Below are 23425 nucleotides of genomic sequence, written 5' to 3'. Positions count from 1 at the left end.
TTGGGAAACAGCAGATCTGGTATTTTTGTGAGTGTTCAATGGCTACAAGGCTGAATACTATAGGTGAACACTTCGAAGGGGCTCGGGGACTGGAGTATACCTATTAACTAGAAAGGAAAAGTAAGGGCTGGCATAGTCCAGCAGTGATTGTTTAGACCATAGAATCATAAGGGTTAGAAGGGACCGCAACAGTCATCTAGGCTAACTCCCTACCAAGACGCAGGATTTGTTGGGTCTAAACCATCCAAGACAGATGGCGATCCACCCTCCTTTTGAAAACTTCCAGTGAAGAAGCTCCCACAACCTCCCGAGGCAGTCTGTTCCATTGTCCTACTGTTCTGACTGTTAAGTTTTTTCCTGAGAGTTAATCTAAATCTGCTGTGCTGTAGTTTGAACCCATTGCCTCTTGTCCTGTCCCCTGTGGCCAGAGAGGACAACTTTTCTCCACCTTTTCTGTGGCAGCCTTTCAAGTATCTGAAGACAGCTATCATGTTCTCCCTCAATCTCCTCTTTTCCAAACTAAAAATACACAGTTCCTTCAGCCTTTGTTTATATGGCTTGCATTCCATCCCTTTGATCATCTTTGTTGCTCGCCTCGGGATCGTTTCCAGTTTCTCTACATCCTTTCTATACATTGGTGACCAAAATTGGACACAGTATTTCAGCTGAGGCCTAGCCAGCACCAAATAGAGCGGTGCTATCATCTCCAGTTATTTGTATGTTATGCCTCTGTTAACTCAATGTAAAATTGCAAGCAAGTCTTCCTATTGCTGGAGACAGGATAGGTAACAAGGTGACTCTCAGTCCTGAGTACCCTGAGAACTGCCGTGGGTGATGAGACTATTCATAAGGCTCTACAATTGTTCAAGTTGCTTCTATGTAATATATTACTTGCACGACTGTGGTGTCACTTTTTTCAACTAATTCTTGTTCATTTGGGAGATGGACAGTCACTATTGACTTGTATAATAAATGCAAACTTGTATTTGAGGTTTTTATATTTAATTGAGTAATTTCTTCATATCCAGGTCTCTATGAAAGATTCTGTAGGCCTAATACAAAACCTAACCCCAATGTAGAGAAGGACCATATGCTTGCCTAAGGCTATTCTTGCTGCAGGCTATGCAACTTGAAGGATACGCTCTTCCGGGCCGGGAAAGGACCCTTTGCCTACTTAAGGCTAATGTGCAGGAAACAGCCACAAAGTCTTGGGGCAGTGGGGAAAAGGGAGAGGTGAAAGGACACCAGATGTTTGTGGTCATTCACAATATAGAACTAGTGATGGTGTTTTGACAAATGTCTTCTATCATGTTTTCTTCCTCTTTCCCAGCAGTAGTTGTGGGTTGATGCATCTTCAGGTGTAGATAAGTGAGGATGGATACTGCTCAAATCTGGTGAGAGCACAGTCTGTCTTGATGAGATAGTCAGGTTCTCCTCACTCTTACTCTGTTCTTGACTTGTCATTAGTTGGCTGGCTTGTTCCTTAATGGTTTTTCTTTGACTTGAAGCTAAAGTGAATGAGCTCTGCTCAAGACTGCATCACTATAGTAATGAAGCTGTTCCAGTTGTCCTTCATTGACACTTAATTCCACCAGTGAAAATAAGTTTTAAGTGATCTTTTCCCAGGAGCCCTTGAATAAGATCTGCAGCTCAGTACAAAAAAGAAGGATAATACTTCCTGTATCTCCCAGGAGAATCGTGAGGTGCTCAGATGTTCTAGAAATGTATCAGAGATGTCTATAAATGTCTAACCTTCCCCTCTGTGCTGTCCTGGGTATATGCCGGTTTGGATTCCTACCTTTCCTTTTGGAATTGAGACTGCACTGCTCATAGTCATGATTTGCTGGTTTTAGACTGGGGTCAACTGACCATTTTGGTCATGCTGGGCCTCTTTTCAGCTTAATATGACTTTGACTTTGCTGCAGGGTGGTCATGATTTGTGGCTGAATTAATAGAACACTCATACAAGTAGCTCTAGGTACCCTTACAATCTTAATTTTTTTTTTTATTTTTTTTTTTAAGTATTTAGATTTCTTTTCCCCCTAGAGAATCTGGTACTTTCCTGCACTGTTTCAAGTTACATACCTAAGAGATAAGTTAATAAGCAGTGATGGGCAGTTTGATTTATTTCAAAAATTTGACCTGTAGCATTTCTTTAAGTGATCTATCCTAGTTCTCATGTGGCTTAATTTATATATGAGATAACTGGTGAAAAATTCTAAATACAGGATAGAATGTTATCACACTGATTGTTGTAAACATAAGTGAAGGAAAACTTTTTTCATTGTACAGATGATCCTATATGGTCCAAACAAGAGTTGATAATGAAAAGCTAATATAGTTAGATTTTCTGAATATTTGACTTCCGACTGACACTTCTTTTTGTGTAGTCATATGTTTGACCTTCCTTTTTATTATTGCATCCTAAAATGAAATGAAATATTGCATTAGTGGGAATGTAGGAAAGATGACTAAAATATTCTCTTCAGAAAGTGGTAATAATGACTTAATTTTGTTAAATGGCTTTCTGAAGAAGATATATATAAATGAGGTAACTTACACTAAAACTTGAACTTCATACAATGAAACTTTTGGAAAATTAGTAAGGTGGAATGAATGTACACTGTCCTTGCACTATTGCATTACTTAGGTTGAATTTAAATTTAAACTTATTGTAAAATATAAATCATTCTATTTTAAAGGGATGGGGGGTAGATAAATTGTAGTGAATGCATATAAAGGTTCTTCGGTGTCTGAAGTTTCAGGGAGACTGTAATAGGACTAGTGGGTTGTAAGTTACAATGGTCAGTTCCCTTTTCGTATGAGTAACCTAAGAGAAGGACTTGTCTTCATCGTAGCATTTCAGTATTTGGTAAGAAACATTTTTATTTCATGACTACTACATGCAGGAGGAAAGTGAAGGAGTATAAGCCCTGGCCTGAATCAAGGACAATGCAGTACAGCAACTGTGTATTGTTCACTGCCATCTCTCTAATGCATCTCAGTCCTGATGCTACAATTTACCATCCAAATTACTGCCGGGATTCCCTTGAGGAGAGTCTGAATCAGAAACATTAGGTAAAGATTACAATAAAAGACATTAGAGAGGCAAGGTGGGTGAGGTAATATCTTTTGTTGGACCAACTTCTTTTGATGAGAGAGACAAGCTTTTGAGATACACAGAGATCTTCAGCTCTGGGAAGGGCATTCATTGTCACAGTTTAAATACACTTCAACTTGAAAGGTCCCTTTAGAATATGTGCTAACAGCTTATGGTGAATTATGTGTTCAATCTGGTATTTAGCTGTGACACTCTGGGTACTTATACTCCTATTAGACATCCATGGCTGGCCCATGCCAGCTGAGTCGGGATCGTAGGGTTTAGGCTAAGGGGCTGTTTAATTCCAGTGTAGACTTTGGGGCTCAGGCTAAAGCCCAGGCTCTGGGACCTTGCAAGGTGGGCTCTGAGTACCTTTTTCAGATCTGAAGAAAAGCTCTGTCTCTCAAAAGCTACTCTCTCTCTTACCAGAAGTTGGTCAATAAAAGTTCTCACCCACCTTGTCTCTCATACACTGGGACTGACACAGCTACAACATTATATAAAATAAAGGACATAGTCCACCATAAAAAATGTTTAATCCTCTCTGTACAGTGGGATATCTAATAATTTTCTTTGTATTTGTTGTACTACAAGTATATTTAATATCTGGTATAATTCAATGTACCTGGTTTGGGACAGATTGGTTCATAATTATTTTCATAATATTCTATCATGAGATATTAAAAACATGACAGGATGCACTATTAAAATTCACAGGGAAACAAAAAGTTAGCTCTAAAGTTCTGTATAAGCCTACAAAATGGGGTAGACTAGCATTTTCTACTTTGGCTTATTACTAGTACACATCATTGTTATGCACTGATAGATATGATTGTTTCAGTTAGCAATAGACCATCCAAAGAGTGGAGCCCAAGTATAGCCCCATGTAATTGTTGGGTGAAAAAGAAATGCGAGTCACCCAAAATTTAAAAATCACCCATTCATCTGGACTGTATTAGCAGTTTTTAAAATTCCTGTTGCCGAGGCCCTCTTTCTTAGTTACTTTCATTAATAATCAGGAATTTATTTCTAAGAAAGATCAAAATGACTATTCATTGTGGGTAAGAACAGAGGCTACTCAATTCAGACAGCTGTTCCTGGGTCCTGATTTGAAATCATACCAACAGGTAAGTAATAATGAAAATAATATAAAGATCCTGTATTTTCATTATTTACAAGTCAAACATTTTATTGTGAAAATGACATGACAGCTGTGTTTAGACCTTTAACCATATGTGAGAAGTTGACTGAGGCGCAAGCTGGAACAAAAGGTTTAATTTCTAAGACCTACAATTTTTATTGAAAAAAGATAAGAAAAAACCCAAATGAAAAGATGGGAGAGGGATTTGGACAAAAATTGATGTGTATGATTGAGTCCCTATATGGGATGGGGGAGAGTATACATCTTCAGTTTCTGTAGCTCATAGAGAATTTTTTATAAATTACCATATAGATGGCATTTGACTCCAATTAAGATCCATCATATTTTTTGCCACTAGGGAGGTGTACTGTTGGAGGGTTTTCAGGGAAAGGGGAACATACTTGCACATGTGGTGGTTGTGTCCAGGATTTAAATGGAGCCCTGCGCAGACACAATTTAGGTCCGTGAATGCGGATAGCCACGGATATAAATTGGTATCTGCAGAGCTCTACTGAGAACCGCAGTGGTGAAAGCAGCAGCATATCGGGCTGCTGCTAGCAGGAGCCAGTGCCCCGTGCCGGCAGCTCCTCTGGTGTCCCTGTACTGCCTCCAGCCCCATCCAGTGGGGCGGGCACCAGGCTCACCGGCAGCTGTCCATGGTTGGCTAGGGTGTGCAAGCAGCTCACACACTCAAGACAGGAGTCCTTTCCATGCAGCGCACACATGCAAAAGGGATGTCTGGAATCTAGCTATTATCAAAAAACAATATTTGCATATGAAGATGTACTGTTTCTGGCATGTTCTAATTAAGGGTTGGTTATCCTCAGGGTACCTAAGGAAAACTGCTTCACGCTGATGGTTTTGTTTTTTTTGTTTGTTTGTTTGTTTTTAGTAAAGGCCACAATTTGTATTTCTAAACAATAATAACAATTAAATGACTGGAAGACAGTTTTTACAGCAAAGTGTGGCTGTGGCAGTAGGCAGCCTTTTGGTTCAGTGGCCTTTATTGACGCCAGTGGAGCCCACCTGGACACATCCCCTGCATGAACCCCATCTCAGCATCCTGCATTGAGGGAGGACCACCTTTGAACCCCTGGGTCCCATGCCTCCCTCTTTGCGGCATCACAGACATAGTGTTAGGGACTCTAGCCTAGCAGCAGATGCTTCTGAAACATTTGCTGCTGCAAAGGAGACAGGCAACTGGCCACATGACTTCCTGAACAGCTACCTAAAATGGAGAAGGGTAGCTCCTGCCTCACAGCCAGTCAAAGGACCCCTTCACTTATCCCATTTACTGTATCTTGTGACCCAATGCAGTCAGTCCAGGATTGGAAGAGTGGGAGTTACCATATTTAACCTCTTTCACATGACCCTGACAAGAACATCTCAGCCAGCTACTGCTCTTCTAGTAAATTTGTCATGTCACTGTCCAAAGCAGGCAGGGATGAATTTTAGTATTGCCGGTTTTATTATGGTAGTCTGGCTTTTGTTTGAGAATTTCAAAAGCAAAGCCCTTAGTGACTTTCAGAATTACTGCTGTGTAATGAAGAACTTTGAGAATTTCTTTTGAAAACAGAACAAAGGAAAGGAAGATTAAAGGTACAGTTTGCTCTATAATCAGATCAAGGCTATAGGTAGAAGTATGAATCAAACAGACACTAGGACTGCAACAGCTACTCTGCTGACTGATGGAAACTTCACTTAAGCTCTTGTATTACCTCTCTGGAGACACTAATTCCCCTTTTGAGACTTTAAATTACTGGATTAAAAATGTCATTGTGAATTTACAGATACAAACTTATTAGACCTTTAGTCAGTAAGAATGTGTTCAAGTAATTGCCATTTGGAAAGCTTTGAGGAAGCAGAGATGTGACCTAATATGGTCATCCCCCCAGTCAGTAAATCAGTTGTCAAATGTTGCTTTAGTTGGAGAAAATGGATGCAGTATATTACTGCAAATGCCGGTGCCTTTTAGTCGGATTGTTAGATGGCTGTGTTGGCCTTGTGTGAACTGCTGTTTAACCTTACTTGATTCAAATGTGGAAAAATATGAGATGTCCCCAGTACACCAAGTGATTTTAAACCCTGTCCACATAGAGTAATGTATTTGCACTGGTCTTAACTATTCAGGCTGTAAATAATTAAATTAAAGGTTACAATTCCAGTGTGCCATTAGCAAAAGAGGGGCAGGGTGTGAGAATAAGTCTTTCTGTCCAAAAAGTGTCAGTTTTCCTTCAGGACATCTGGTGCTCTGTAATCAGTTACAACTTAGTTATTTCTCCTCCCCTTCCAAGCATGGAGGGCTCCTCTTTCATTTATTTTTTTTTTTAAATCGCTAACACTTCACAATGTAGTGCCTGGATGTGGAGCTGTTCAAAGAAATTCCCCAGTGTCTTACATCAAGGGTGATCAGATATCAAGTGAAAAATCGGAACAGAGGGTGGAGGGTAATAGGTGCCTATATAAGACAAAGCCTTGAATATCGGGACTGTCCCTACAAAATTGGGACATCTGGTCACCCTATTTACATCTACTTGAAGAAGCAGGAGATTCCTCTAATTTTTCTCCCTCTTCTCACTCAGTGCCTCTTTCAGGAAGAGGATTTTTGAGTACAAGGGTCAACAGAAAACACAGCCCATAACAAGTCCAGCAAAGATCAGAAGGGCTCTTGCTTGTTGCCTAGCCGTGCACTAACACGCTGCCTCCCATGCTGTGCAACAGTGTGGCAGGCAAGCCTTACATTGGTTGGAATTTTAGCAACAGCACATGGCATTCTGGCATCCTTGAAGTTTTTTCTTTTCTGATTGGCATGAATTATGGTGTCCAGGTGTGTCTTCCAGGAGAATGTCAGAGGGACAAGAATCCCATGGCACAGGACCCTTCAAGATCATAGATCAGGAATTCCCAAAACTTTTCACCTTCATGACCCCATTTTGAGCTTCTCTATGTCCCATGGTGTGGTAGAAATTGCATGTCTAATCTACAGTGTGACATCAATGGTAGATCAATACTGAGACTGTGTGCTGAATCCAGCTTCACATAAATGTGCTCACAAATGGCACCATCAGTTTCAAGGCGCATGTTGAGAGTGCAGAATATTAATTCTCGACAGTGAACCAGAACTCCAGGAGAGAAGTTGGGCATGTGTTCCTCACAAGACTCAATTTCAGGAAATTTGGATGAATTGTTTGATTTCAGCAGCTGGCAAATCCATGGCATCAGGCTGGAACTGAAAGGAGTTTTGCACCCAGCCATACTTCCATGTCCAAATCAGGGGGAAAGAATGCAAGCCTGTTCATTCATCTGGTTGAGGTGCTCAGCCATCTCTGTCGGAGCCTAAATAATTTCGTTGTCAGCCCAGAATTTGCAGCACAGACATTTACATACAATGATGCTTTCTCAGGTACCAACAGAGTACTCAGAGTGGCATAAAAGATGATGTAGCCCCTGCCTTAAGGCGCTTAAAAGCCACTGCAGATTCCCATCTCAGAAAATGTTAGTACAGGCTCCTACCATTTCAGGCAGAGAGGTTGTTCTGTTAATAAGACTGCTGCCCACAGATAAGGATCTTCTGAATTCAAGTCTCAAAATGGTGGCCTCCTGGCATGGCATTTGTGGAGCAGGTCTGGTCACGTTTGAGGGCAGACGGCTTCGTCTTGCAGGCCAAATCTGGCCTGCCAGCCTGTGACCCATCTGCTGATGTCACAACCCCATTTGCGGTCACAACCCACCGTTTTGGAAACCGTTGTCATAAATGCTTGTTCATAGTCTCCCCATATGAGGTAGTATCTGTAAGTAATCACAGGACCTTTAAACTACTCGATTCCCTCATCTTCATGTATTTTCAGAGGAGCTATTTAGTGCCCATTCAGGACCTGAGCATTCTATCAGGCATTCATGTTTCTAGTCCAGTTGCCCAAGGAAAGATTTCAGTTTGTATTTCTTCTGGAAACGCCAAGTATTTGTCATCCAGCTCTAAGGAGAGCTCATGGGCTTTCTGATTTTGAAACTGTCCACAAGTCTGGGCATTTCATGGGATTCTGGTACTTGAAAGGACAAGAATCCCATTTTGTGTCTCAGCCAGGGATATATTAAGAATTCCTTCTGAATGGATCTGAGTCCTAACTTCCTGAAGGTCCAAGTCTTAGTATTAGGAGCCTTGTAACACATTCTGTACACTTCAGGACTTCTTTGCAGCACCCTCACATTTCCCAATTCTTTAAAATTCTACTCTGCAGGGATGCCATCGAGAGAAGTAGAATGACTATGTTCCAAGTAATGTGTGAATCTGTCGTTTGTTTGTTTTGTTTTTTAACGTATTGGAGGAGTCTTCTCCATACTTCTAATTGAAATATTTTTTCCTGTTGGCAAGTACGTTGGCAAAGAATAAATTTGGAGGCATTACCCATCCTGGGTTCTTTTATGTGCAGTTTTTTCCTATGTGAGATGATTCTTAGGTCTGCACAACGACTTTGTCCCCCAAAACTATGGGTTTCACTTGAACCCACTCATTCATTTGCCTTCCTCATATTCTAAGCCCTCCCACAACTAGGAACATGTTCTACATTTTAAATGTGGCTAAATTAGGTTTATGCAAGACTAATCCTTGAAGAAAATCTGATCAGCACAGTGCTTCAATCAAGTAATTACACTATATGATTAACTGGTCTTCAGTGCCTTTCTTTTGTAATGTTTTAAAATAAAAGGGTTGTCTTGTCTAATTTTTACTTTTGGACCAAAGGTTTTTACAGTCTTTTGTTTTCTTTCATTAAAACCCTTCACATAGTGGAAGTTTCCTAAGTGAAGTCTGGCTGTTTAGTTCTAGCAGTAGCTTCTCATGCTTCTAGCTCTGGAAGTTCCAGATTCAGTGTTCAGTATCAGCCAAGCTGACAGCAGTCACAATTTCACAATAACCCAGAGTTCATGTTACTATTCAGTAATTCCTGTTGTTCTCTTCCACCTGTCATCCTACCACATTTGTTGACAGAGATCAAGTTCCCATTGTATGTTCTTTGCCCTGTCTACAAGTGAGTGCAGAGATTCAGATTTTTTTGAAGGGAGCAACCTGTTAATGAACCAGGCAGCTGAGACTTATTCAGGTCCCTATTCAATCCAGGGAATGGGTACCAGAGAAAGCACAGCAGTAGCAAGCTGGAACACACTGATTCATTGAGGTCTTGGAGCACTGTTCCTTCCCTGGATAACAGACTTGTTTTTGGTCATGAGAGTCAATACATCTAATAGGGTTTTCATAATTAAACTAGGATGAACAAATCAGCCCTATACTAGAGAGGAAAAAACTTCTGTCCTGGGCAGAGCAAAATTTCCTATCTCAGTGTTCAGTGCCCACCAAGAGTCAAATTATCAGACTGAACCTGCACCCACCAATACCTCAGTGTTAGTTTGGTGGTCTGGTGATCAACCTCTTTGCATCTGGAAACCGTATATAAAGTGCCCTGTGGTCTCTGTCAGGACCTAGGATATGAGGTGAGAATGACCTCTTGCAAAGTTGGACAAGGTCCATGCTATGTCTTCTCATCTTTGCCACTGCTTCCTTGGACCACACACAATATACGAAGGAGAGAGCATCAGTAATACTATTTTGAGCCTTTTTCTGGCTGTGGAGGCTATGGCTTTCAGATCTGGCTAACTTCACATTGGACCTTCCAATGTCTGTCTCATAGAGTAGGCCTGCTACTTAACCCTCCTCCTCCCCACACCCCCAGTCCACCTAGGCCCAGATAGCTTCACAATAGAGACTTAGCTAAAGTAACTGTCATTCTCATGGACCTTAAAAAAGTCAACAAATAGAACTTATGCTACTGACTAGTGCAAAGTCCTTAGTTTATATGCCATGTTAAAGTTGAACATAGCCTTGAATTCTTCCAGTAAGGTCTTAATCTCTGTGTATGAGTGTCCAAGCAGAAAAGTAAAGTTTCTGTAGTAAAATGTTATCAGTATGCTCAAGAAAGTGTTGTACAAATCCTAACAAAAATATAATTCCTTAGGGCAACAACCCTTAGTCCAGCCTCTCAAAGTCTTAGAGCATGACTGTGGAACCTCACTCTCTTCCGCATGACACTACCCAGATCAGACCTCTGCAGGAGGTGATGTTATACTTTCTTTCCAATTAATAGAGCTCTTGATATCTACTATCAGATGAGGTTTTTGAAGTTGGGAGCTTTCTCTGAGACCCAATATTGTACTTTTAGTCAGACAAGCAGTCCTCACAACTGTCAATAGCACTCATTTCATGAGACAGTTCAAATCTTCTTTCTATTAAGCATCAAAGTCCAGTCCTTATGGCAGAGAAGTCATGTCTCCTGTGTGGGGATCTGCGCATCTGCATGGCCATCAGTACATAAGTTCACCAAAACTCACTGTATTGATCAATCCTATCTTTTAGCCAAAGCCATGTTTTGGCAGAAGCCTTCTTCACATCTCAGTGGCAAGGGGAAGATGAAGATAATTATAATGTACTTTATTTTGGAGTCCCATATTTAAGGAATCATCCTGCTTCCCACCTAAAATAAATGGCTGTAAAAATTCCATTGTAATGGATCTGTGGAGCTTTGCATGATGAAGAATAGGAACATTTATCCCTGCTTACCTGAAAATGTCCTTTCTTTGAGTAATAACATCTGCAGATCTTGGCCACTTTGAAGACAAATGGACCCTACAGAATAGAAATAGAAATTGACATCCAAGGATTTGGGTTTGGGAAATTCCCCCGAATAAAACATTTTCTGCAGTACGAGAAATTGTTTTCCCCTCAAAGTATAATTGACAGTCTGTAATTTAGGAAAATAGATTTGAATTATCCGGACTGTGGAAGTTGTCTTGATTGAAAAGAATTTTAGGGGACAGGACATTGCTCTACTGCCACTGACTGACAGTAGCCCTCAAGCTGCAACCCATTGTAACTACTCAAAAGGAAATTCAAGTAAGTGCAAATAAATGTTTCTGTTCATTAACACACACGGCTTCTAATATGAGCCAGCTTCAGGTACGTTTTCGTAATAATGCATAATTCTTGCCCTGTGGCAAACAAGTTGCCCAAGAACAATGGGTGCCATTAAATTATTCACAATTTTGCCTTTTGCCTAATTGTTACTGTAATAGTACAACAACTAACTACTTGCAAATACCAGTCATAAAGACTTTAATGGTGACCACGGAGTAATACCATTTTATATTGTGGTGGTACAACTTTATAAAAGAATGTGTGCTTTCATTTTAATACATAAATACTTCCTCAGGTTTGGAATGCTGGGGGAAATATGCATGTTTGAAACATCTCCACTTTGAATATTCCTTTACTTACAGATGTGTGGTAAAACCTATTGAAGTAAAGTGAAGTGTGCTGCCTCAGTGCCATTTGTGTATTGCAGGTGGATATTAACCACGAGTAAGCTGGTAACTTGGTGTGAGCTACTCAGATTTCTCATGTAATATCTTTTTTTCAAGAATACAACCTCATACCCAGGAGTCCAGTTACATTTACTGCAGGGTTTACAGCCATTACTGTACAGTGTTATAACCTGCAGCTATTCGGGTTGCTGCTTCTACTCATTTCATAATATGGTCCAAGTGCTTTCTCTGGTGTTTGCCAGTGGGATCTCCTCTAAATAACTTCTTATAACATTTTCAGATTGCTGTTTTTCCCTTTTCAGCATGACAGCTGTTCTTGGTGTGGCGCCAATATGGCTTTAAGGTTTTTTCTTCACATAATTGCTTTTTCCTCCTAAGACAAAGTAGGAGCTCTCTATGTATCCCTGTGTGATCATTCTCTCTCTCTCTCTCTCTCTCCAGTTACTTCACATAGGTGAGAAGAGTAAATGGGATATAGCAGCATGAATGATATATACAGTCCTCATTTATTGCCAGTGCCTGAATTTGTATAGTATAACTAGGAAACAGCTTTCAGTTTTTAAATAAAAAAAACTGTTTTTAAGGGTTTACAAAAATTATTCCCTCCCTGTCCTCCCCCCCCCCCCCCCCCCCCCCAAAAAAAAAAAAAAAACCCAAACAAAGTAAGAAGCCACTGGGAAGAGAAGAAATAGCAGGGTAGAATTAAAGTAATGTTTTGTTTGCATAAATCACACCCTGTATAACCTTGTGCTTTGTCGTTTATTTCTTATTGCTTATAATAACAGCACAATGAGTGGCTTTTTGGGGCTGGTTACACACAGCATGGGAAGATATGTTGCAAAAAATTAGATTGTTTACATTTTGTCTACATTTGAGTAGAAATCAGTTGCTTCATTAGTAATCAAGTAACCATCAAAGGGCTTGTTTAAAAATAAATAACCTTTCTAGTTGTTAAGACACAAAAGTAATCCAAATTCAGAAAATGAGTAAAAATAGGAACTGAAAATGAATCTCCAAATATAAAATAGCAAAATACTTGGTTTCATGAATTTATCCTAGAATTTTGGCCTAGATTCAATACTCTGATCTGTTGAACAGTTGCACAATTTTTTCCCTTTGTGAAGAATGTCTTTCCGATGAATGTTTGCCTTTCCCCACTGCCCCTTTCTTTCCAGTCCTCATGTGCTCACTTTTATTTGAGTCTGACAGTAGTAGTTTGCTTGTACTGTTTCCTATTTGGCGTAGTCAATATTTCCAATAATTCCCTTTTTCCCCCTAGGATTTTAAAATTGTATCTAGGATACAGTGTGTATTTGAAGAGAAAGTATGGTTTAGCTAGAGGATTGAGCACAGGACTAGCAGCCTGGACTAATTCTAGTAGACTTCTTCATATTCTTCCTGTTTCCTTGAGAGCGTTATGTAGCTTCTGATGATTACCACTTTGTGATTTGATGGTTTAAATTAGAGGTAGTTCTGGTTACTGTTTTTGGTTGGAAGAATTTTTGATTTTTGTCTGTGTAAACTAATTTACCATATTTGTTATGATAGGATATGACACTTTTGTGTGACCAGTTTAACTGTAGTGCACAGTAAATTGAGGGCAGCTTGTCATGGTTTCATTTTTAGCTCCTCACCATTTTGTGTTTTTCTGTATTGTCCTTCTGCTGTAACTCAGTCTGTGAACTAATTATAAGGCTCTGCATGGGAGTGACATTTTCAAAACATCACTATAATAACTTGTATCTGTCACTTGCTTGTAATGCTGTTTTCTGCCTTCATTCTCGCATTTGTAATTTCTTTTCTTTTATATATTCCTTAAATGGATCGAGGAGGAGGAAAGAGACGTTGACTAACAGTAGAATTAAAGCCGGCAATGGCTCTTTATCTATTAACTTCAAGAATGCCACCCATTGGTTTTAATTGAGCTTATACATTCAGTGGTCTATAAAACAGATTCTTCTGTAAGTACTAGTCTGACATTTTGGTACTAAGGCTAGTCATCCACTCGGTTTCCATTCCTGGAGTAGCAATTCATTAAAAAAGATCAATTCTGGCTCAGTTTGCTCATCTTGCTTTGAAACTAATTGGTAGTTTCTGAAACCTCATCACAAATTCCCAAGGATTCTATTTTCAATTTTTTTTACCCAGTGTGAATAGCTGCAGTTGATTTTAATCATCATCAAAGCTAAACATATTTGACTTTAAACATCATCTTAACTTGTGCACTAAATATAGTTGTTGGGTTTTTAGTAGATTTTTATACTTGCAGAATTCTGCCTGCAAATACAGTCTAAACTCCCCCCTTCCCCCCCCCTTTGTTTTGGTACCACTCACTAATTTTCCTGATTATTTTTACCAGGAATAAAATAGATGTGCTGTATGACTGGCTATTTTTATTAATGGCATTAAGGAGAAACAATAACAAAAATCATAGCTATATATTTTTACAAAAGTATACAGTTTTGAGCATGATAATTTAGACAAACCAATGTGCAGATTAGTAGCCAGTTCTCTCAACTTATCTATAAAGATGGGTAGATGGAACTTACTTTACAGCTTTCTTGGGTAAAATGTTTATACAGCTTAAAAGAATAAGTGTGCTTTAGAAGAAATGAAGCACAGGCTTGGCATGAAAGGAAGAATTGTCCAGAAGACCCAGCTTCAGTTCCCTGTTTCCTGTGTGACCTTGGGCAAGTCACTTAGTGTCTCTGTGCCTTAGTTGCCCATGTGTAAAATGGGGATAATTGGACTTCCTTACCTCACAGGGTATTGTGAGGATAAATACATTCAAGATTGTGGAGTGCTCAGATACTATGGTGATTGGAGCAAGATAAGTACGTAAGATGCCTTACTTCTCAGTCCTATGTTCTACGTCTATGGTGTATAGACTTAGACATTCTTAGAGCAGTTTTATGAAATATTCATAATATATTTACAAACTTGGTCACTTTATCCCACAATTTAGAAAGCAATCAAGTCCCAAAATGCGCTTTTGGGTAAGTATTTTTTTCTTGCTTTCTTTAACAGCTGTTGGTCCTGCAATAGAGCATATAATGTTTATTAAACAATGAATCATCCTCAAAATGTAGTTGAGTTAGCAAAGGGGAAAAAATTAGAGATTTTGTAAAAAATTTTTTAAATCTAAAAGTTAACCTCATTGCTGGATAGCACTTGATTCTTACCACCAATTTGAGTAGGACACTTATTCAGGGATGTTCTCGATATACTTAGGCATATTGCAAAAAAGTCTAGTGTACATTATGGTATACATAGCTATGCAATTTTATGTCTGTGTTCTCTGTACTGCAATATTCAGTTTCTAAAGAGTCTTAGAGGCATTTGATATTGTTCATGCATCATGTTGGAGTTGATACACTGGGCTTTTCTGCACTGCAAAAAAAAAAAAAAAAAAGCCCATTGCCATCAACAGATACAGATGAATGAGTGTTAAACATGGTTTAACCGCACGTATAGCCAAAGATAAACCTCATTCAGCACCTTGTCACAAAGTGTGGTTAAAACTTAATAGGCTTTATGCAGAAATGCAGAGGAAGGCGAAAAACCCCCAGGGCTTCTGCAATCTTCCCTGGAGGAACATTCCTTCCTGACCCCAAATATGGCGATCAGTTAAACCCTGAGCATGTGGGCAAGACTCACCAGCCAGCACCCAGGAAATAATTCTCTGTAGTAACTCAGATCCCACCCCATCTAACATCCCATCACATCTCATCTGATTTGTTTGCTCTCTATTCCAATCTTTTCGCCTTTTTTTTTCTAGGCCCCCAATCATCATCTTTTCATGTGGTACTTTCCAGTGTTAGGAGACAGCATGCTGGACTAGGTGGCCTATGGTCTGATCTGACATGTCAATTCCTACATAACACAGTTTCTGCCTAATGTTGTAATAAAGACATTACTGGTGTGTGAGGTCACATTTAGGTGCTGAAAATATGCATTATGGCTCTTTTACAGGTTTTGTTAGCAAGATGAGATGGGCCTCGGTAAACAAAATCTTTCAATGCAAAGATATTACAGCATAAGTGTCAACAAAAGGGTCTGTACAAAACAGGGTTAATCAATGTACACTAGTTAACCTGTAAAATTTCACTTTATGTAAAAGTCGCTCTACAAAAGGATAGGATAATGTGGGGTACTATCCTGTTCTATTACATTATACAATGAATGCAGTAGCCTTATCTCACATGTTTAAAGTTAGAGTTGCAGTCGCAGAGCCATAAATAATTGAATCGTAGCTGGCAGCATTTGTCACGCATTTTAAATGATTTTACTAATTCCAAAAATAGGTGTGGTCTCTTTACTTTTAGATTGTTGTGAGGCTGTCACTATTCCTTTTCTCTTACGCCTTCTGAGACTCCTTCTGTTCCTGGCAACATAAGCGGTGGAGAAGCAGTAGCAGAAAGTAGCATATGCATCTGCTCTCTGAAACACCAGTGGCTGTCTGGTATTTGTAATGTGAGGAAGTATGAAGCATCTGGGTCCTCCAATACTCATCTTTTAGACAGGGCACTGGGAAGAAGCATTTCCTTTCCCTCTGAAGACCACAGATGGTGTGTGTGTGGGGGGGGCTCCTAAAGAGGTCAGTGAAACTGCCCCACAGAGGTCCCTCTTACAAATCTGCGTGAACCCTGTGATCTGCCTCTACATTCATCCTCTGTCCTATCTGTACAACCTGCCAGGAGGAGCAATCAAACAAGGTCCTGAGTCTCTCAAGACCCTTCTCTTTTCCTCTCCCTTCTTCCTTCTAACCTGGCCTCTTCAATAGATTTCTCTACTCTGAAAAGTGGGCTGGGGGGGGGGGGTGAGAGAGAGAGAAAGGGAGAGAAACTTGTCCTTTTTTGTTTCCTCTGGGAAACAGAGGCAGGGTTCTGCAGGAGAGGAGGGGGAGGTAAGCATGCTGGTTTCACTGCATGATATTCTGTTCATTACTCCCAGCTACACTTTTCATCTTCTCCTCTGCCTCACACATCTGATCTGAGATCTCAGAAGGAAAAGTGTGTTACTACCTGAGTCTATATATTTTCAAGAACTGCAGCCTGTTTTTTCTTCTAGCTATTGCATTTAGATATTTATAATATATCCATTACTATTAAAATCACAATGGCTTTTATTTAAGTAATCTTTCTAATCTTCCTACTGACACACATTTCTGAAGTGACACCAGCCACACTTAAAATAAGCAAAATAAAACAGGAAGCGCGCTCCGTGCAGTGTATCATCTGGTAGCATTTGGTCTTAAGATTTCACACCTCTTTGGGACTTGCAAGAGAAATTATCCTGTAGGGAGATTCCTTGTCCTGGCCACAAAGGATGAAAGACGAGAGGCAATGGATGTTGTTTAATTAGGCTGCAACTTTAGTCACTCAACATATCTAGGAATACCAACAATAAATTTTAGAGTGCAGGTTGTCATTCTTTCCTCAATTGTTTTCATCTATGTGGGAGAACTGCCATCAGCTCTTACCCTTCCCATCCTGGTCCCATCCAGACCAGGAGAATGTGCAAGGTGAGCAAGCAGGGGCACAGCCCACCCACCCCCAGTCAGCGGGGGCACAGAACTCCTCCGGGGCTGGGAGAGTGAGCTCCTCCAGGAGAGGGCAGGAGATGACAGCTCCTCTGGCCCTGGATCCAGCTCCTCCAGCTGCGGGGAGAGAGTGAGCTCCTCTGCCTGTGCGGGGAAGGGAGAGAGCCAGCTCCACTGGCCCTGGGGCTACGTGGGGAGAACCAGGTCCTCCGGCAGTGTGGGACACAAAGTGCCCCTCCAAAAGCGGCCAAATTTTTATTCCTGTGCATGCCCCTGACCCAGACCATTGCTGCGACCTGCCAGCCTCCCATCATATGAGGGTTAAGCAAGATTAGAAGGGGTGTGTGTCTCCATGCTGTACTGGATATTAGGAGCTCCAGCCCCCCTTTTTCCATCTTCCTTATGGGGTGCCATCCTGTAAATCCACTTCCAACACCCATTTGTCAAGAGAACTGTATCCCCTCTGTGAACATGTACCTGCACAGGGGACACCTGCCATCTACTGAGTTGTGACATCTTGATCTAACCTCTTTACCTCCCCAGCCTGCTGTGGCGAAGGCAAACAACCCCACCCCACCTCAGCCAATTTGGCATGCTCCCTACCCAAAAAAAAAAAAAAAAGTGACTAGCATACGGCCGCAGCAGATGATAAAAACCTGATTCTGTTCTGATCTATGGATGGGAGGGTGGGTGCTACTGATCACAGAGAGAGAGAGTTTCTTCTGGATAGCAGGGGTATAAATACCTTCCTCTTCCCCCAGTGCACATGATGGGTCACTGTCTCTCTCTCTGGTCCAGCTATTTACTGTCCACTCAGGTAAGTCCATTCCCTTTTCCCCTCCTTTGTAACCCAAATGCAGTAGGGAACTTGAAGGAATCCTGTCCCCCTTTTTTTCCCCCCCCTGCTGCCCATGCAAAGAGTCACCACATTCAGTTGTGGTTAGCATGTATGTCCCAAATCAGAGGGATTGAATATAACAGAGCTGATTTACGTTAGTAATATGCTGTTTTGTATCATGGTTACTCCTGTCCTAAGTTTCTCATAGAGCTCCACATAAAAATGAGTGTTATCCATGTGACCTAGAATAGACTGTACTGTAATCTCCCTTATTTTTTTAAAAAAAATCTTTAAATGGCATAATTGGGGAAAATGCGTGTATGCGGTATTTTTCTAAATGGTCAGGCATAAAAACTATTTTTAAAAGTACACCAGATCCAAGAGTCAGTGGTGTTTATCTTGCATGTCAACATTTTCAGACTTCAGAAATTTTGATTTATTTTTCTGTTTTTGTAAAAATGTCAAAGAGCTATGAGTTAGAATGCAATGTGGCAGAAGCAACCTCATTTGAAAGACATTAAATTGATTTTTGGACTAAAATTAGTATGATTGTAGAACAAAAATGACTTAGACTGCTCTTTGAGGATCTAACTAGTTAATTCCCAGCATTTCTTTCAAGCATCAACAGCAAGTGGTCCTCTTTTGATCCACCATCTGCTACTGCAAAATCCCTGTCCTTCCTCTTTGGGATTCATGAGGTATACATATTTTGTCACTCTGCATGTACAAAGGCATTTTTGTCAGGGTAAGGAGGTGGGGGCATTCATAGCCTTTGAGAACAGGGTATGGGCATATTGCAACTTGGGAGCAATTGTGCAGTTTGTCTTACCTGCATATTTTCAGACCTTAAAGCAGTGGTGTGCATGTGGGCACATGGTATAATTTATTTGTCTTCAGTTTATATTATTGCTACTTTGGCAGCTGCTTGTGGCAGCATGGGTGATACTGTCCCCCAGTGGAGACAAACTATTTCAGGGAGGGGGTTATGACCCTAGTTACCCCGGTATTCACACCCTACACATTACTGCAATGATAGTCGTACAAAATATGCCTAGTGAGGTACCATTTGAAAATTAACACACGGGTCATAATATCATTGTACAATATATGTAACAATGCTGTATGTGAAATTATGGATACTCATTGATACTAGGCTTTAAAGTCCATGACTAAAAGGTATTTAAACCAGGCATGCGTGTAAAGAGGCATTGATAAACAGGTTTTCGACAAACAAAGGAAAGTGGCCATGACCTCAAACTAGTTGTGGCCAAATTCCATGGGTTATTCATTTATATTAGAGGCTATAGCAGGAATAGATAATTTCCATAGTAGCAGCCACCAGCAGGGGAGGAACCAGTATGGAGCCTTATCCTCCAAACCTTACGGATCATTTACTCAACATGCATTAGGAAACTTTATCTGGTGGTATCCTTCAGAAAAATACATTTCAAAGAGATCTATAAAGAGAGGGGAAACCACCCCCTAAGTTATCCTTCACCTTCAGGAGACAAAGAAACCAAGCAATTTGATCTATGTGATGGGTCCTGGTCAGGCCAGCCAGTAAGAAGCTGGAAAAAAGTCGAGGGTGAGAGACACCATCTTGAACAAATACTGTATTTTGCTAGATTAAGTTTCAGGCTTTTAGATGTTTTTTTCACTTTTATTTGCTTATAACTGTCTCTACCTTTATTTCTCTTACTTGGTATCACATAATCCTTGCTCTTCTGTTAATAAACTTGTTTTACGTTTAATCTAAACCAACCCACTGCTGTGTTTTCAATTTAAGTGATTAACTCTCATTAAAGTAATAAGCTGTGCTTTTGTCTCTTTAAAGGACCAATGAACCACTTTACTTCCCTAAGTGTTCCAGGAGGGAGTAGGACACTTCAGGGCAGACATTTTTGGGGAAATTTGAGATTGGGGCTGTGTTGGGGTCACCTTGCAAGTAGTAACTTGCTGGTGGAGATGAGGCTGGGCCTGAGATGTTGTAGGCAGGCTTCTGGGGTCAGACCGCTGAACCAGGACTGCACAGCACAGAGACACTCAAGGAACCACATGCTTGTCTGTTGGTGTTTATGTTGAGAGACACAGCAGGAGAGTGTGAAAGGCATCCGGGGTTATAAGGAGGCAGTGAGACCTCTCGCTGGTCACCAAAACATTATAGGGGTGTTATCCTAACCCCACAGGAGTTAGGGTATTCCCCTTTTCCTTTGAATTTGCCATCACCCTGTCTTAAACAGAGAAGGGGGATTAGAAAGATCCAGGCATTTCTTTGAGGCCTGGCGTTTGCCTCCTACAGTAGCTCTACAGCAGGTTGTGGTCTGGGTCAGTCACTGGAATAAGACCACCCTGGTGGGCCTAAAAATATTAGCATGCTATGGATTTGAGCAATGAAAATGGTTAGGCCATTGATAGGCTGGGGGATCTGGGGTCTTAACCCACCTCCTTTTTCACTGCTGCCAGGACATGTTGCTTTTTGAAGAAAATTTAAGGTTCAGCATAGTTGCAGTCACTTGTCCCAAAGAACCCAACAGTCCTGCTTCCCTTCTCATTGCCCACTACCATTCACATTGAGAAGTTAGTGTGTGGCAATACCACCTACACCTTCTTACTCCTTCCCCACCTGTAGTTCAAATGCTTATTTTTAAAAGTATGGAACCTCTTGAGGCATCTCAACACAGCACATGGGTTTGTTTTGTTTTAATGTTTATTTCTGCAGCTGCAAACCTAGAATGAATAACAGTATTTTAGACTAGCATAAAATCCATGCTAACTTCTTAGAAGCAAAAGACAAACTGCTATTTAATTAAATGTATAAATATTTTGATAGACTTGCCTTTTTAAATGGCAAGCAAGTAGACAGAATCTGATTATAACAGTGTCTTCTGTATCTTCAGTTCCTGTCATACAGTATCATTTGGGAAAAAAACGTTTTGCTAAAATTAGACTTTTAAATAGGAGTGCCTGAAAAAATAAAAATTCTTATTAACCGAAGACATATTTCAATATGTTTTTGAACAAATGACCAGCTGTACATTGTTGTGGTGCAAAGTTTGTCCCTTTAATTTCTAAAGAGTTTGCCCTTACCAATAATATGGCTTCATGGCTGTTTCTATAGTATTCCTATACATTATTTTAAAAGTCATTAAAATGGAATTGTATTGGTGATGGTGGTGGTTACTGTAGCTTAGTATGTATCATACTTGCATGAATATAAGCTTAGTTTTAATCCACATAAAAATGTTGTCAATATTATTGTGGAAACAGACACTGAACTTCATATTTTTTAAGCAAAAAGAGCAAGAAAGCAGTTTATAAGACATTTTAAAATGGATAATTACAAGTTACAAGTCTAGTAACTGTGTGAGAGAGAGTGATATAATTAATAACTCACACTGACTCTTGACCAATTGGCAGGTTGATGACATCTTAGGAGAAGGCAGTGATGATAGTGACAGTGAGAAAAAGAAGACGGAAGAGGAGGGAGAGAAACCACAGAGTAGTGCAACAGAATCGCTAGGAATGAAAATAGAAGAGAGGCCTGGATCATCATCCTCATCATCAAGTGAAAGGAGCTTAACAGGCAGTGTACCCAGGTATGAGTTCTTCAAATGTAAGAATGTTTTTTGTATCAGAAATTCAACAAAATATTTAAAATGGGATTCACTTATGCTTTATATACAGTCTTCTAAAAACAAAGAATTGGAGTCTTCTACAGAAAACGTTCATAAGAAATAAACACAAGTTCCTCCCCAGCCATTGTGACTGAAGTTCCCTCTAAGCTGGGCGGCTGCCCAGGAGGCTATCAAGTGCTGTGCACTTCAGGTGTCCCTCCCCTCACTGCCATGCTGCTCCTGCCCTCTGCTTTGGAGCTGCTCCCAGGAGCCTCCTGCTTGCTGTGCAGAGAGGGAGAGGTGGTGCTGATGTCAGGGTGTCCCCATCCACCCGCCTCTGTACCCCATCTCCACAGAGCTGGGGGGAACACCACAGGGCTCAGGACGGAGGGAGCTTGCTGGCAGCTGCTGCTGTCTGAACGAGCTTATCTACTTAAAAGGGCAGCGTACTTAAAGGGGCAAGTCTGTCTGTCTCTCTGTCACCTCCCAATACATACTTGTATTATTGTTGTTGTTACTTCTTGATACTACTTTCAAAGTGTGTTATTTTAGTTTTTTGACTCGTCTGTTAGTTTCATAATTTTTATTTCTCTCTTACACTTAAATTTAATTTTTTGAGTAATGAGTTCTAAAATGCTTAATCTGTCCTGGCTGGAGTAATTATCCCTATGGTAACTTTTTAAAAATATATATATCATATCTAGGTTTTTGATTTCTACTGGTGGTGTACATCCGCACATTACCACGATATGGTGCACATAACAAAATTCATTCCACACATGAATGGAAAAAATTAGAGGGAACGCTGAAAGTATAACTATCAACCAATTTTATATTAAAACCAGAGTTAGCATTGAATCATAAGCACAATAAAGGACTGCTAACAAGGTTGAATAGCCTTACATTTGAAGCCCACTAAAACTTAATTTTTCCAAGTCTGCAGCTATATAGAAACAAATAAAGTATTACTTTCAAGATGAGACCCTTTATTGTCTTAAAATTCCAACTGATAGGTTCAGTATCCATCTACCACCAAATGGTAAAGAATCAAATGTGATGTGAGGATGCTCATTATGCCTTCCCTCTGCTTTCCTTTGGGGCTCCATTTAGATGATTACATTTATAAGAACTTAGTTTTCTTAAATCCCAGTTCAATAACTTAAGTCTGCAGCTGTCTTATGAGAGGCAAATACATTTCTCTGTAATGGAAGAGGAATGTAAATTTTAAAGCTATCAACTTTTGATTGTCTAAATCACCTGCTAAAAAAATTATTTTTTTATCATAACTCAGAGAAATGTTTCTGTACAGAGTGAGTTTACTGTAATTGACTGAAGCATCTCAGGCTGGGGTTTAAATGGTAGTTGTGGGCTTCTGTATGTTGTGTCCTACAGTCACATGTGAATTACGCATAAGTGAATTCACTGGTATTTTAGTGGCACAAGACTGTATATCGGGAAACCACCAGATGGTATGACATGGTTGATGCTTATGAGGAGCGTCACCGCTGGGACAGCCAAGGTGCTGTGGGTTGGTCACTGTTGAGAAGCTATATAGAAAACCTATATAGGATTTGCTCTCCTGGTTCTTGCACTTAATCTTGTATATATGATCACTTAAATTCATCAAGTAAGTTGGTGTGACCGGGTACCTGAAAATGCTTACTTGGGCAAACTGCAAGGAATAAGAACAGGAGTACTTGTGGCACCTTAGAGACTAACAAATTTATTAGAGCATAAGCTTTCGTGGACTACAGCCCACTTCTTCGGATGCATACCGAAGAAGTGGGCTGTAGTCCACGAAAGCTTATGCTCTAATAAA

The 23425-nt window shown here is 40.3% G+C and overlaps 1 protein-coding gene across 5 annotated transcripts in view; it reads left to right on the top strand.

The window, feature by feature from the left end:
* Positions 1-23425, top strand: part of CTDP1 (CTD phosphatase subunit 1) — a 185426-nt gene that overhangs the window by 98173 nt on the left and 63828 nt on the right. For all 5 annotated transcript variants that reach the window (XM_034762484.1, XM_034762480.1, XM_034762482.1 and 2 more), the window contains exon 12: positions 21410-21588. In XM_034762484.1, the coding sequence (XP_034618375.1) occupies positions 21410-21588 (179 nt within the window). The remainder of the gene's footprint in view (positions 1-21409; positions 21589-23425) is intronic.

The sequence above is a fragment of the Trachemys scripta genome, chromosome 2, assembly GCF_013100865.1.
Source record: "Trachemys scripta elegans isolate TJP31775 chromosome 2, CAS_Tse_1.0, whole genome shotgun sequence".
Classification (NCBI taxonomy): Eukaryota; Metazoa; Chordata; order Testudines; family Emydidae; genus Trachemys; species Trachemys scripta.
Note: the sequence above shows the minus strand (reverse complement) of the source record. Positions and strands in the feature narration are given on the sequence as shown.